This window comes from Crocodylus siamensis, chromosome 12 (genome assembly GCF_052110815.1).
Source record: "Crocodylus siamensis isolate JL-2025a chromosome 12, ASM5211081v1, whole genome shotgun sequence".
NCBI lineage: Eukaryota > Metazoa > Chordata > Crocodylia > Crocodylidae > Crocodylus > Crocodylus siamensis.
This window is the reverse complement of record NC_143406.1, coordinates 22,284,976-22,300,585: the sequence shown is the minus strand read 5'-3', so window position 1 is coordinate 22,300,585 and position 15,610 is coordinate 22,284,976. Positions and strand designations below refer to the sequence as shown.

The 15,610-nt window shown below is 47.6% G+C and overlaps 1 protein-coding gene across 1 annotated transcript in view; it reads left to right on the top strand.

Moving 5' to 3' along the window:
* Nucleotides 1–5,286, top strand: part of TRAP1 (TNF receptor associated protein 1) — a 51,823-nt gene extending 46,537 nt beyond the window's left edge. Inside the window, exons 15-18 of the mRNA XM_090024565.1 lie at nt 1,847–1,932; nt 2,951–3,096; nt 3,465–3,537; nt 4,134–5,286. Coding sequence (XP_089880691.1) covers nt 1,847–1,932; nt 2,951–3,096; nt 3,465–3,537; nt 4,134–4,235 — 407 coding nt within the window. The 3' untranslated portion in view covers nt 4,236–5,286. The remainder of the gene's footprint in view (nt 1–1,846; nt 1,933–2,950; nt 3,097–3,464; nt 3,538–4,133) is intronic.
* Nucleotides 5,287–15,610: the final 10,324 nt, after the last annotated feature.

Below are 15,610 nucleotides of genomic sequence, written 5' to 3'. Positions count from 1 at the left end.
GTGAAGGAGCTCTGCAGCCAAATGGAGAGCTTCCTGGGGGCCAATGTTCCTGGCTGTGGCAGGCCACTTTCAGATGTGCAGGCACTAGTGAGGCGGCTGAAGGAGGGCCTTAGGAAAAGGCTTAAACGCTTGGGGTCCAACACAGTGCATATGCTGGCCACCATCTGTGATCCAAGGGTGAAGGGCACCATATGAGACACAGTCACTGGAGGGAGGTACTTATTAAGAAAGTGACGGAAGCAGAACGGTAGAGGCGGGGGAAGTGGAACAGGAGGATCCACTGCCTGAGCCCAGCCTGCCATCCACAAGCCAGTCTTCCCCTCCACCACAGGCACTGCCAATATGGGCTAAGGCCATGGCAAACATTAGGGGGTCCAGACCCACCAGACCCCAGGATCAGGCAGACAGCCCTCGCACCGTGGTGTCTGCCTATCTTGCCGAGGCTGTGGTGCCCCTGGACTGCAACCCCTTGGCCTACTGGGCAACCCGCAGCCCGATGGGGGAGTCGAAGCAGCTCAAATATTCGACTGAGCTTTGACTCGAAGCAGACGGCAAATCAAAGTGGGACGCAGTTTAATATTTGACATGGCTGCCGAATCGAATATTACCTGCTCTGCACAGCCCTAGTTTTAGATGGGTTAGTGGGAAACGCCTGTGCCAGGACTGACCACTATATATCAGCTTGCCTCCAAGGCAGGGTGGGTCACTCTGGCCCTGACTTGGGGAGAAAGGACTTCTCTTCTAAGATACAGGGAACTAAGCTTTACAAGGAAAGGAGTCTCTAGAAGGGGCAGAGAAGCCTCTACCTGCAGTCTGGGCACACTTGCCAAGTTAAGGTTTTTGTTCAGGACAAAAACCATTTTCCTTTAGACAAAAAGGAGGACAAAACCTTTTTTGTTTATCCAGTGGAGTTGACTTTGTTAGGGGTTTGTTTATAACAACTGGAGGCATTCAGGGCACCCTCAGCGTGGCCTCCAAATCACCCCTTGTAGCCAGTGACCTGGACGCTTTGATCTTTAACCCTGCAAGGGCCAGGAGCCTGAAGAGGCTAGGGCCACAGCATCAAAGCCAGGACAGGGGGGCTGAAGCTAGGAGGGTCAAGTGGCTCAGTAAGAAGAAACTAAGACTCGAGAGGCATTGGTGTAGCTGTTGGTGGTGGGGTGGGGCAGGGGCTGTAGGCCATGATTGGAGTCAGGAAGAGGAAGTACCAGAGACTGAGACTGGCATGGGGACAGTATCACTGGACTTCTGTTTAAGACAGAGGCAACCTCCCTAGATACTCTGTTACACTGCGGTATGGCTGGTGAATGTACAGGGGGAGAAGATCATAAGATGACCAAAGAATGCAGGATAAGCCCATGGGCGAAGAGCTGGAGGCCATCCTTTAGGTGAGACCTGTCATGTGAGGCCAGTGGAGCTGAACCTTTTAGAGCAGTGGACCACCACTTCCATCCAGTAGGAGAAATGAGCAAAGAGGGTTGGGGGAGAGAGGTAACTGCCAAATTCAGGAGGAGGGGAGGAGGAGGCTACCTCCAGTAAGCAGAACCTATTAGGAGGGAGGGCAGGAGAAAGGGAGGGCTGCTGATCTATCATGCCATGGGCTGGATCCAGTCACTGTGGACCAGATCCAACCCACAAGCTATTGGTTGTATATCATTGCATGAGGCAAGTTGAGGGTAGTAGATCTGATGCCATACTTCTAAATGTTGCATCCCTGCTTTGGTAAAAGAGCTAGTAGATGGATATCAACTGAACACCACTGCTGTTCAGGAATAAAATGTATGTTCTTTGCTGCTTTGTGGTAGCAGGCATTTTGTGCTGTAATCTGCCCTTCTCCTGTTACCAGCTGCAGAACACCTAACAGAAAAGGAAGCTGAGGATCTCATGGCTTGGATGAGAAATGCATTGGGCTCTCGCATCACCAGTGTTAAGGTGAGCATACAACAGGCAGATTGTTGTCTAAAAACATGAGAGGATGATTCTCTGATTAAAGCGTTAAGGTACAGCTAGGACTTGAAAGATGTGTGCTCAATTCCTGGCCTCCCATAGATTTCTTTTATTGCTTTTGATAAGTCATTGACTCCAAGTGCCCCAGTTCCAGATCTGTGAAATAGATTTTTTGTTTGTCTAGTAGGCATTTCAGTGCAGGAGACTGTTCCTTAGTACATTGTGTGGAATACCCAGCACCACCAGGGCTCGTAGATGCTATGAAGCAGAAATGATAAAATTCCACCCCATTTCTCTTCTGCTAGAGCAAGCTGTAGCGTGGACATGACATGATACAGGTGGTTCTGTTCTTGGCCAGACCAGTGCAAGATCTAGGTAACCCTTTCAGCAATACCTCTGCATAGATTCAGCTCTGCTTTTCCTTGTGCATCTGTTTTGGGCATTGCTGTCTTGACTTGGTGTGGTGTGTGTTGATTCAGATTATTTGGGCTCACTTTGGGGTATTAGGGAGCAATTAGTGGATCAGTAGGTTTGTTGTTAGAACAGCCTGCTGAACTCCCATCTGTAAATAGTACAGTGAACTAATACAGTGCCTTTATCTTCTCAGCACTGTATGGACCTAGGAGCACTTCTTGACAGGAGGCATAGCATCCCATCTGTATAAGGGGACAGAGCAGTTAAGTGCCAGCCTTGGAGCAGCAGGGGAATCACTGCAGCACATAATACTTTGGGTTTTATCTAGTGCCCATGAGCAAAGGCAGGTAAATTATGGCAGAGGCAGAATTAAACCCCAATTTGTCCAAATTCCCAACCATATTCTCAGAACTCAGTTCACTCAAAATGGGACTGTTCAGAACAAAGTTTTCACACCCATGTTTGAGGGTTCCTGCAATGTGAGTGCTGTCTTATGTAGCTAATTATACAGTCTCTGAGCTCTTTGTTCTCCCCACTGTCTTGGCCGTGTTCATTTAAATCTTGTTACTGTTTGCTCTTTCTCTGACAGGTGACTCCACGCCTAGACACCCACCCAGCTATGATCACCGTGCTTGAGATGGGGGCTGCTCGTCACTTTTTGCGTATGCAGCAGCTAGCCAAGACAAATGAGGAGCGTGCCCAGATCTTGCAGCCCACGTTAGAGATAAATACAGGGTGAGGTGGGCCAGGGCTGGTGCCAAAAACTCCAGCTTTGCAGCTTTACTGAGGTGGGAGGGAACATACTGAATAGTACAATGATCTTGAACCAGCTGGAGTCTCAAATTGCCTTATTTGGGCTGACATAGCACAATGTCCCTTACCTCGGGGGGTCTCTCTAGCAGTAACTATCTGTATAATCCACATTGGGCTGTATGGAGGGAGGGGGGAGGCCCATAGGAGAAGAGGGAAGAGAAGGGGAATTTTTTTTGATCATTAGGCATTTCTCTGCCCTGCCATGGCTGGTTATTCTTTCTGGGATATTTGGTTTTCTCATATATCCAAGAGGTGTCCAGACTCAGTGCTGATCTCTTCCTCTGTTGCAGACATGCTTTGATCAAGAAACTCAATCAGCTGAGAGACAGTGAGCCTGATCTGGCCCAGCTGCTGATGGATCAGGTGAGAGATGGGTCTGCTCTAGAGACATGATCATGCTCCCTAAGACGGGATGTCATATCTGAGGGCTGTAATGAGCCAGGATCACACTTGCATTGTTCACCTTTCTAGTCATATTTGGTCAGAGGTGGCCAAGGTCCTTTTTTTCCTAGTGTGGTGGTACCTTTCAGGTACTCTTATCCTATTGCAGTTATGTGTGTTTTTGATACAGACCTGAAGGTCTTCCTATTCACACTGTGAATTTTAAGCAGCTGGGGGAGAAAAATGAAGGGGCAAAGCAGAGAATTCAGTTTTGCTCACTGCAAGATTCTGAAGTTTAAGGTAATTCTTCCCACAAATGGGAAGAGGATATATAAATCTGCGTGAAACCAGTAAGGACGCTAAAGGGCTCTTGTTAGGAGCTGATTTTCACCATGCCATGGAGTGCTGGAGAGACCCTGTAGTCTGTACCTCACCCTAACTTATGATTCTTGGAGGTATGTTCTATTTCCATCTCCTTCAGACCCAGTGTGCACATGTCCTCGGTGCAGGAGCAACATTTTTTCCGTGTCATACCCAGGTTGCTCCTGCTGCTAATCAAGTTTTCTTGTCTTCTTCAGATTTATGAGAATGCCATGATAGCAGCGGGACTGAATGATGATCCCAGACCTATGGTGAGCCGTCTGAATGAGCTACTCACCAAAGTCCTTGAAAAGCACTGAGCTCAACTTAATACAAAGATCAAAATCAGGTGTGGTCCCTCCAGTTCCTCAAGCAAATTACTTTAATCAACTGTTGCAACATCTGTCTGTTTGCAGGCACTGTGGTGTGAAATGTAGAATTCTTTGCAGCTCTGAGGGACATCCTACAGGGTTTCCCCATGTGACACGTTATGGGTTGGTTCCAGTTATATTTGCCAAATTGTGACATTTCTCACTCGAGCCCAAGGATTCTAACATTGTATGGATTCTAGGGTTGGCCTTTCCAAGCAGTTAGTATCAAGAGTCCAAAAGAGTTCAGGGTATATGACCCCATGCACCCAGTCTTTGTATACCAGTCAGCTTAGCTTAGAATGCCAACTTCAGTGCTAAATAAATTCTGTGCTCATTCAAAAAGTCTCCACTTCTGCCTGGCACTAAGGGGGTTACCAAGCACAGAAAGCAACTCTTGCTATGAGCATTTATAGGTGCTTCTGTTAGAACCATGGCTGGGCAGCAGATTATTATTGCAAATAAGTCACCTGCTGGATGATTGAATTCTGCATCACTGTAGAAAGAGTGGGGTCATCCAGGGAAGTGATTTACAAGCTCACATAGGTTTTTGGCCAGCATCTAGGATTCCAACCTCCCTGATGGATGATTTATCCATCCCAGATGATCTTATCTATTTATATCAAATACATTTCTTCTGATTTCTATGTGGTCTCATTGTTGGGTTGTCTTTTATTTTTCCTGAATTTTGCATACCAAATCTGATGATGTGATGGTTCTTAACTCTCAGCCACTACTCGGCTCACAGGGTTCTAGAATTGGGCCTGGAAATTTTGGGCTAAGGATCCACTTATAGATAGGTCATGAAGGGGTGGAAGAGATGCTAATTAAGGAGATGATTAAAGGCGAGCATTCAGCTATCAACCCCATTATTTTTGTTTTTAAGGTTCTAGGAGCTAAACAGTTTTTGTGGCGGCCATACAACAGAAAGCATCTAATTAATAGAAAAGCCATTATGGTTTTCTATGCTTGTTTCTCAGTTAGATCAGAAATAACTTGCGCAGTTTAAGATTTATTTCTGACTGGCAGCCCTGTAAATTGTGTGTGGGCTCTGAATTACCCAAAGCCATTTCTGGTTTGTCTGTACATCACTGTATTCTATAAGTAGTACTTGCTGTCCTGCATGCCAGAAAAGTGCAGCTCTTTTTAATTACTGATTGTCATTAAATGCTGTCTCCTGTGAACTTAACCAAGGCTGCATAATTGCTAATATATTTATCTTTTTTTTAAAAAAAGTCTAAATAGACTTATCCAGGCATTCTGTGATCAAAATCGGGACCAATAGGTAGGAATGAAGATTCATTACCAGATGCTGCACATATGCATCTAGACCTCATTAAATGTTTCATGATAAAATATTATTGGAGAAATAATATTATTGGAGAAATGTCTGTGATGCTAGATTGTGTTGTAATGGATCACTTCTAAGTTTGTGGCAGTTTGGGTCTTTTTGGAAATAGACTGTGGAAAACGTTGTTGAGTTTTTGATAGTAAGAGTTCTGTACAGATACACCAGAAGTAGAGTATTTATATGCATACCATACACACCTTGCATCCCAAAATCAGCCATCCAAAATTGGGATATGCATTTTAAGTGACAGAGTTGATTTCTGCACTGGAATTGAGGCATGGGGGCCCTACAATGGCTGATGGAGATTGTGCTTTCGATTGTGCTTTCTTCCCGGGTGCATGCAAAAGAGGCAGAGTCCAATTCTCAGCATAGCTCACCCAAAAACTAAAGCTCCAAAACTAAAGCTTTAATTGTGTGACAGCTGTTGCTACTACTTCTCCTACATACAGCTGGGAACATTCAGCCATGGTGAACCTATGCTGTGGCAGGACTCAGGAAAAATCTTTTTGTCTTCATTGTCTTCCCAAAACAAGATGCACATCTTACTTGGAGGTATGTGAGAAAATACAGTATTATCCTGCAGACTTGTCATCCAGAGCTTGCTAACAATGGTATCTTTTCTTTGTGGGGTATGGCAAAGTGGGGCTCCCCGCCTACCCACCAGTGCTAGGTTCCCCACTTGCCTTTGGGCACGCCACTCACCTGACTCACCTGCCATGCCTTGTTCTTAATTTAATTAAGATGTTAAGTAAGGTAGGAGGCTGCCCATTTGTGCCGCGATGCCAGGGGGCGCTATCTGCACCTCCATACCTCCCCTACACTGCAGCCCATGCCTCGCAGATGGCATCCACAGATGTTACTCAGTGGCCCCACAGTGAGGCCCCAGAATCCACCAATCAGGACCCCTCTAAGATCCCTCCATTCAGGCGGCATACCCCGTACCTCATTCAGGCTGCCTAGCTCCCTGAAACTATTTTCCCTCTTGGGCATGGTCCCCGCAGGACCTTTGGCCACACAGGCCCTGGCCTTACCTCGAAGGCCTGTCGGGACCCCAGGCCCTCAGCTCTGGGTGCCCCTCACAGTGGGCCCCTGGCCCTTTTGACCAGTCTGGTCCTGGCCCTAGCATTGACCAGTCTAGGGTACTCTACATGAGGCCTCTGAGCCTCTAGCCCCACTCTCTCTCTGAGGTCTGCCCTCTGGACTCTACTAGCGTGTGACCCACCTGGTTGTGGGAGCTGGGATAAGGTGCCCTGACCCACCTTTCACAGGGTGGTAACTGGCCTGGCATTTCCTGGGAGCTCCACCTGGCCACCCGCTCACAGCAGGGTGCAGTTTTAGGTTATGCTCAGGAACAGGAGCCTCCTAGCCATCCCCTACAGCTCCTCCCTTACCTCCAGATTGTTCCATGAAGTCTTACAGGCAAGCCATCTGTTTATATAGGCAGCCAGGGATCTAAAATGGCTGGCTGCTGCAATCAAGCACCTGCTGGCTGTTTGGCTCAGGTCTTAAAGTGGCAGGCACCAACAGTGCCCTGCCACATGGGGCTAGAGAGAAAGTCAAAGAGAATACTGGGTGATCTAAAGCTTTGTCTGTAGGTCTGTTACAAACATGTTAGGTGTTAGACTCCAGGATTCACAGTGGTGTCTCCTGTCTAGTGCCTGCTCCCCTTGGGACTCCTGGTTGCTCCTTTGTCTGCTCTTGCCTGCCATGACTTGGTATTTTTTTCACTGGAGAACAGGAGGCTGCCCTGTCTCCTGGATAGTCACTGTCTCGCTGCCAATTAGTGTACTGGCAACATGGGACCCTTGGGGTCTGTTTCATGACTACAACCTCCCCTCAAACCACGCCCGTGCCTTGCAGGTGTTGCTGATTAATATCCTATGCGTTCTTGGCCCATAGTCTCTATCTCAATCTGTTAATCAGTTGGTTGGTCTATCTAGCAGACCAATGATTCCAGTCCTATATCTGGCTGTTATCTGGATTCTGTACCTGAAGAGCCCCTGGCCCCTGAATTCTTAGTCTGTAAAGTGAATCAGCCTCAGCTTCCCACACCTCAACTGGTTGTTTTGGCTCAATTAGAAAGTAGGCTTTTGCTTCCACCCAGGTGTGCCCCCTGGGGTTCTCCACCCCCCCCCCCCCGCAGATCCCTGAGCACCCTGAATTGGGACATCCTTCTCTTGCTAGCTCCTCCAGATTTAACTCCAATGAAAAGCATATGCTCTCCAGCTACAGCATAAACTCTCAACCTACCAGCTGACTACCATGCTTCTTCTTGCTTGTCGTCCTACTCTCTCATCTGCCAAGGCTTCAACTTCACCCAGGCCTTCCAGCTTGCCCGCAGCCAGGCTCCCCTCACCACCTGTCTTGTAGCAGTGCTCCTTCCCCTTTCAGCCTCCCAGGCCAGACTGAGTACTGGGCTCATGCCCTGGCTTATATCTTATTCCAGCCCTGCCCCTCTCCAGTCAGGTGAGTGGCTAGCCCTTGCCCTGTTGGTCTCCCTGGCAACTTGCACCTGTGGCTCCAGCAGAGTCCTTATTGTCCATAGCAGGGCTCTGCCCTATTGCTGTTCTGCAGAGTAAGTAGTTCTTCCCTTGGCCCTCCTATCCAGAGCTTCCCTGAATCTATATCCTACCCTGGTCCTGCCTTTGTTAATGTTCTACCAAAGACAGTGTCCTTTCCTGGAAGGGGCATGAATTTTGTCTCCATAGGTCTTTAATCTTAGGGCATCAAGGATCCCTTAATGTCCTGAAATTTGTTTTAAAAGGGGATTGAGCCAGCATATCTTTAGCTCAGATGAAAACCTGTCTCTAGCCACTGTGTTGTCAGTGTAAAAAGCATCAGTAGGCACTGTGCCTGAGGACATGGACAGATGTGAATTTCAGGTGCTCCAGTCCTACTCTGATCTGGAGCACTTTACATTTGGTGCACTTCAGTTCTGTGTAGACATGCTGCTGCCAGTCCCACCCTGGAGCATTTCAAAATGGCTGCAAAAGCAGAGCAGGAATCCCTGCAAGCTTGTCAGCATCTGGAGGTTCCCATGGTCAGTGAAAAACACAGGCGAATACTTGTAGGCTGTCTGCTGCCATCTTTCCCATCCCTCTCTCCTCACTGCCAGGAAGAGCACTGGAAGGAAGCAAAGCGCTTAGAGATACCAGAGGACTGAGCCACTCACTGTTGCTCCCTGCTTGAGGGTGTACCTACATTTTTTTTTAAGGGTCATTTTCTGAAGTGTTTCTTTGGCTTTGAATATCTGCACACTCACTGGAGTGCTTCAGGCAGCACATCTGCTCATGCACTCATGCGGTTGTATTTGTGATTAAGGCTGTATGTCTCTCACTCTAAGCTGCATCACCGCAGTGCTCATTTGATTCTCTGTTTTTGACTCATTCCACACTGTTTATGCACAGAGATGTCGTCATACCAGAGATTTGATGAAGCGAAGCACTGACTGCATATGCAGGTAGCAGCAGTGATGTAATGAGAAAATGGAAATGATCTGTCAGCAGGTTCTCACACAACAAGGGACAAGCCTACTTTGAATTTGCAAAGTCAAAGGAAAAGCTGAGCATGAAGAGGCAAGGATTTGCAGAGACAATCAAGTTTAGTGAAATTTTAACACACAACTTCCCATACAGGGCAGGGGTGGTGAAATGAGATGTAGCAGGATTGGGTTGATAAATGCTGTTGACCCCTGCTCAATGCCAGGGATACATACATGAGGTTTTCTTGTCAGCCAGTTTTGACTTGAAGATATCTCTGAAGAGCACAGCAGAGGCACTTTTGCTTACAAAAGTAATATTAAAGGATGAGCTGCTCCAAACATAGGGATACAAGAGAAGCATGTGAGATGGATATGGCTTCTCACTACACCTGGGATCCAAGTGGGATAATACTGAGGATTTCTGATCCCATAGAGGCCGCATCTGTGTTTAGATTCATGGTAACAAACAAGGTTGATCTTGTGGTCAATGATGACCCCCAAGTCTCTTTTCCGTAGTGCTAGCCAGCGTAGTACTGCCAAGCCTATAAGGATGCTGCAGCTTTTTCCTCCCAAGGTGAAGAACCTTGCATTTTTCAGTGTTAAACACCATCAGGTTCTCGTCCGCCCATTTACTGAGCCTGTACAGGTCAGCCTGGATCACCCACCTTTCACCTGGCATGGATGCTTTGCCCCAAAGTTTGGTGTCATCAGCAAACTTGACCAGTGTGCTTCTGACTCCAATGTCCACATCATTAATGAAGATGTTGAACAATATGGGTCCAAGGACAGAGCGTTGGGGGACCCCACTGGTCACAGGGCACCATGATGATTGACTTCCATCAATTACTACTCTCTGGGTCCGACCATGGAGCTAATTTCCCAGCCAGCGGATCGCGGTGGACCCAAGGCCACAATTGGCCAGTTTCGCCAAGAGGTGATCATGGGATACCAGATCAAAGCCTTTTTTGAAGTCAAGATATATGACATCAATCTCTTTTCCCTTGTCCAGGTGATAGGTCACCTGGTTGTAGAAGGAAATGAGATTGGTCAAGCAAGACCTACCTGCAACAAACCCGTGCTGGCTATCCCTTAGGATGTTGGTGTTGGCCAGTCCATTAAGGATGGCCTCTTTAATAAACTTTTCTAAGATCTTCCCCTGGATCCATTCCACATAAAGCATCTTCTGCTGTCAGCTGCCCACGTATGTAGTTGTTCTTTTGGGAGACAGGGTGGCATATTAAAGGAAATAATAGCAAGGCTTTTCCTCTGCACCATCTGGCTCCTGCTTATTCCCTGGGGATACAGGACTGCAGGTTTTCCCTACTTAGGATAGCATAAGGCTTCTCCCCACAAACGTCTGTGTGCTCTTAAATCACATTTTGCTGCTGCTTCCTTTTTCTTCTTTTTGATTCCCCTTTTTACCTGCTCCTTCTACAGTTGCTTTCACTGTCTTTGCTGCATTGAGCAGAAGTGGGGGGACTGGTGCTGTGACTGATGCCGTGGAAGCCAGAAGAAGAGCTTCTGTGCTTCAGCAACCCTTCCTTCTTCCACTAGTGACTGAGGACAGAATAGAGGGTGAGGGGAGAAGTGCTCCTTCAGCCCCTTCCCTACCTCCCTTGCACTGCTCAGGAGCTGTCACCCCTCTGAGTGAGAAACCAACTTCAAGGGGAAACTCCATCGGGCTGATTCTAGCATATAGGGGTATGAATAGGGATCTGCCTAAATAGCACTGAGGCAAAAGAAAAATTGTGCCCCCCCTCGTGGCATGCAGCACCATTTTTACAGTCTTTTCCTGGCAGGCTCTCCCCTGAATGATTTGGCCAAGGGGCCTGGTAGTCCAGCTCCTCACCACTGATTAGCCAAGAGGGCTGCCCATCAGGTAGCCCCACTCCTTGCTGCTGATTGGCAGAGGGATGGGGGTCGCACAGTGGGCAGCCCTCAGCCAATCAGCAGCTGGAGGGTATGTGCTACCATCTTTGCTGCTCCCCTTCATGGTGATGGTTTCCCTACCTTGTCCCTTCCCACCCCCCTCTGCCCTGGTGTGCTGTGAGGCTAGCTGCAGCAGCTCTGAGGACTGCTAACTCCCACTGGTGAGCCAGTATTTTATTTTTATTCCCCCTCTCCCCCCTGGCAACTCTGTGCCAAAATTGCAGGGATCACCGCTTTCACGACGTTTGCAGAAACCATTTTTTTTTGTGGTTTCCATGAAAAACGCAAAATTGAAAATAAGGTAGATCTCTAGGTATGAACAACTGGGACTGGATAAAAACTTAGTCTCCATCCTGGCTAAATAGAAGATTTGGCAGCTTTTAACATGCTCTTCCCAGTGCTACTGGAGTATAAAGACCAAAGGCTCATTTAAATAGTTAATTTATATGGCCTTTTTGCAGTTGTATATACAGCTTGTTTCTTGGTGAAAGTATGAGTCTCCTTCTTTTGCTGGGTGTCTGTGGGAAAAGACTCCATTATGTAACTGAATTTGCCATTAAACTTTTTACCTGCACCATTTTGATCCAAAGCTCAAGTTTAGTATCTGCCAGAAACATTGGATTTAGTCAAAATTAAAGGAGTAGTTAGTGAAACCAACCCAGATCTGTTTCCCCTGCTTCAACCCATCAAATGAGGGGAAAGGGTTATTAAACTTGCCCAAAAGAAAGAATGTGAAAGCTTTTCAAAGTGAGACTTCAGGAAACAATAAGAACAAAAGGCTATTACAGCAGGGAGAGGGTGGAGAAGGAAGATCCAGCTTGGCTCTTATTGTATTAACACAAATATCACTATGTGGCTTTTTTAGTCTGTTATGGGAAACTAATCAGTTTATGCAGTCCAGGAGCACTTTAAATTACCTTAGTAGCATGCTTCAGGAAAATACAGTTGTGAAGGGTGATTGGGATTAAATTGCTCCTATTTTTTTTCAGAAAAAAGTACCAAAAATTTCTGCCAAAGAGGAGTGTTCCTTGGAAAATATGTATCCCTCTTGCTCTCCCAGGAGAGAGAAAATTCATCCCACAGCATCATCAGATTTAAAGCTCTGTCCATAAGTGGTACCATCCTTTACCCTACTGCACCTGTTACTGAACTGAGATGTAGATAGTAGTCTGGAAGGTTTATAAAACAAGGAGACAACTGTCAAATGTTGCAGACCCTAAACCCCTATTCCTATATAGGTCTCCAGAGAAAGGGGTAGGTCTGCTCTGGACAACACTGCACTATTAATTGCTCTATTGTTCCACACAGGGTCATCATCTGCTGAATGCCATGCTGTCTGCCCTTTAGCACCCCAGTGCAGCTAAAACTCCATGAAGTGTACAGAAAGGAAGATGTACAAGTTTACCAGATTAAGGCAAAACTGAATCTGCTAAACTTGTTATAGAGGGAACAAGAATATGAGCTATCAAACCTGCCCATTTACTTACCATCACAAATGTGTGTTTTGACTTGAATGACCATTGCTGACAAGTATGGAGCCAATTTGTATTGGCCAGACAAATATCATGTATGTTCAGTTGGAGGTTATATTCCAGTAATATAGATAATTTATTTAAGGGGAAAAAGAAAGTTAAAAAAGAGTACAGGTTTCCCTTGCTTTATGCTGTACATGTGTTCCTGGAAAGTGGTGCATAACTCAAATTCGCATAAAGGGAACCCATTTAAAATGCAACTAACAGGGATATGTTCCAAGATCTCGGCTGTACTGACCCATTTCTATTGCTTTTATAAGACAATGTTGTGGCAGGCCAGTAGGGGGTGCTCAGGCGCTGAGCCACCCATCTCACTGCGCCCGACCACCTTCCAGGCTCCAACTGCCTCTCCGGGAGTGCCTCCTGTCTGGCTGACCCCCTTCCTGGAGCACACCTGCTAGCCTAGGGGTAATGCTGCCACCACCCAGGGTCTGGAGTGATCCTGGCTCTGTGCCCCCTGGGAAACACGGCCCTAGTAGCCCTTGAGGGTACTCAACCCACTTTAAGAACTTGGGGTGCTTCCCTTAGTTTGAAGCACAAACAGTGATCTCCCTTAACCAAACTAAAGGGACCCCAAGGCATTATCTAGACCCACTCCCAATAAGTCTCTCACACTAGGTACAAAGGAGAACTTTATTGGTTACGAGGTGTAGGTTTGAAATAGGGTACAGGGTAGACCAGTATCAGAGAGATACCATAAAGCAAACTGGCATGGCTGGGTAGCCTTTGATCACACATCTAAGTTACTGAAAGCTATATATCTAGTTAGATCTCAGGTGGCTTACTCACGAGCATCATCCAGAGGCAGGTGGAGATTCCCTCTGGAGGCAGGCAGTTCTTTGATCATGAGTTTCAAGAAATAGCAAGTTTCAGATGGTCCAGCTTCTCTCTCTCAGTTCTCACCATGGCTACTGCTCCTTCTGCGCACCTTATGCCCTCATTTACCTGGTCCAGTGGAAGCCAGCTGACCTGTTGGCTGCCAGCCAACCAGTTTGAAATACATCACTGGTTGCCAGGTACACTGGTATTGCTCAGAACAATAGGGAGCCCAAGCCCTTCACCCAGGTATGTGATGCCAGTCCCGTATGTAGAGGGAGCAGGTTACCCCCCTCCCTCAGGAATGTATCCAGCTCAGGTTATAACTTGGGGTTACCTAAAGAGCCCATGGGATGTCTGCCCTCTGCAGGGACCACATTAACCAAATTGTCACATAGCAGTTTTTAGGGAGAGACAGAGGTGGCATTCTGCCACAAATGTTGGTACTCAGCAACAGCAGACAATATACACAAACACAGGGCACTATCATCATAGATTTCATAGATTTCATAGACATTAGGGCTGGAAGATCGGGAGATCATCGAGTCCAGCCCCCTGCCCAAAGGGCAGGAAGTCAGCTGGGGTCATAGGATCCCAGCAAGATAAGCATCCAATTTACTCTTGAAGGTGTTCAGTGTAGGTGCTTGAACCACCTCCAATGGCAGACTGTTCCAGACCTTGGGGGCTCGGACAGTAAAGAAATTCTTCCTTCTGTCCAGCCTAAAACGGTCTTGCAGGAGTTCGTGACCGTTTGACCTCGCCATCCCTTGGGGCGCTCTGGTGAACAGATGTTCCCCCAGATCCTGGTGGTCACCCCTGATAAACTTATAGGTGGCCATCAGATCACCCCTGAGCCTGCGCTTTTCCAGGCTAAAGAGTCCCGTGGCTGTCAGCCTGTCATCGTAAGATCTGTTTTCCTGACCTCTGATCATGCACGTGGCTCTCCTCTGGACTCTCTCAAGCTTCTCCACATCCTTTTGGAATTGTGGAGCCCAAAACTGGATGCAGTACTCCAGCTGCGGCCTCACCAAGGCCGAGTACAAGGGGAGAATGACGTCCCGGGATTTGCTCGAGAAGCATCTATGGATGCAAGCCCGCGTTTTGGTCGCTTTACTAGCCGCAGCATCGCATTGCAGGCTCATGTTCATCTTGTGGTCAATGATGACCCCCAAGTCTTTTTCTTCTGTAGTGCTAACCAACGTAGCACTGCCGAGCCTATAAGGGTGCTGCAGGTTTTTCCTCCCAAGGTGGAGAACCTTGCATTTTTCGGTGTTAAACACCATGAGGTTCTCATCTGCCCATTTGCTGAGCTTGTCCAGGTCAGCCTGGATCACCCGCCTATCTTCTGGCGTGGATGCTTTGCCCCAAAGTTTGGTGTCATCGGCGAACTTGGCCAGTCCACTCCTAACTCCAATGTCCACATCATTAATGAAGATGTTGAACAGGATGGGTCCCAGGACAGAGCCTTGAGGGACCCCACTGGTTACAGGGCACCATGATGATTGACTGCCATCAATCACAACCCTCTGGGTCCGACCACGAAGCCAATTTCCCAGCCAGCGGATCGTGGTGGAGCCAAGGCCACAACTGGGCAGTTTGGCCAAGAGGTGATCATGGGATACCAGATCAAAAGCTTTTTTGAAGTCAAGATATATGACATCAATCTCTTCTCCCTTGTCCAGGTGATAGGTCACCTGGTCATAGAAGGAAATGAGATTGGTCAAACAAGACCTACCCGCAACAAACCCATGCTGGCTGTCCCTTAGAATGTTAGCCTGGGCCAGTCCCTCAAGGATGGCCTCCTTAATAAACTTTTCTAAGATCTTCCCCAGGATAGAAGTCAGGCTAATGGGCCTGTAGTTAGCCGGATCCACTCTCCTCCCTTTCTTGAAGATCGGCACCACATTGGCCTTCTTCCAGTCTTCGGGCACTACACCAGAGCGCCAGGAGTTTTCAAAGACCCGTGCCAGGGGCTGGGCTATGACGCTCGCCAGCTCCTTGAGTACCCTGGGGTGCAGGTTGTCAGGGCCAGCTGACTTGAAGGTATCCAGCTTCTCAAGGTGTTCCTTCACGAGGTCAGCATTGATGGAGGGTAGGGGATCCCCCTCACCCAGATTTCCCTGTCCCATAGCAGGCATGGGCATCCCGTGTGACTGATGAAAGACTGACGCAAAGTACCTATTTAATAGGTTGGCTTTTTCCTGGGCGTCAGTTGTCA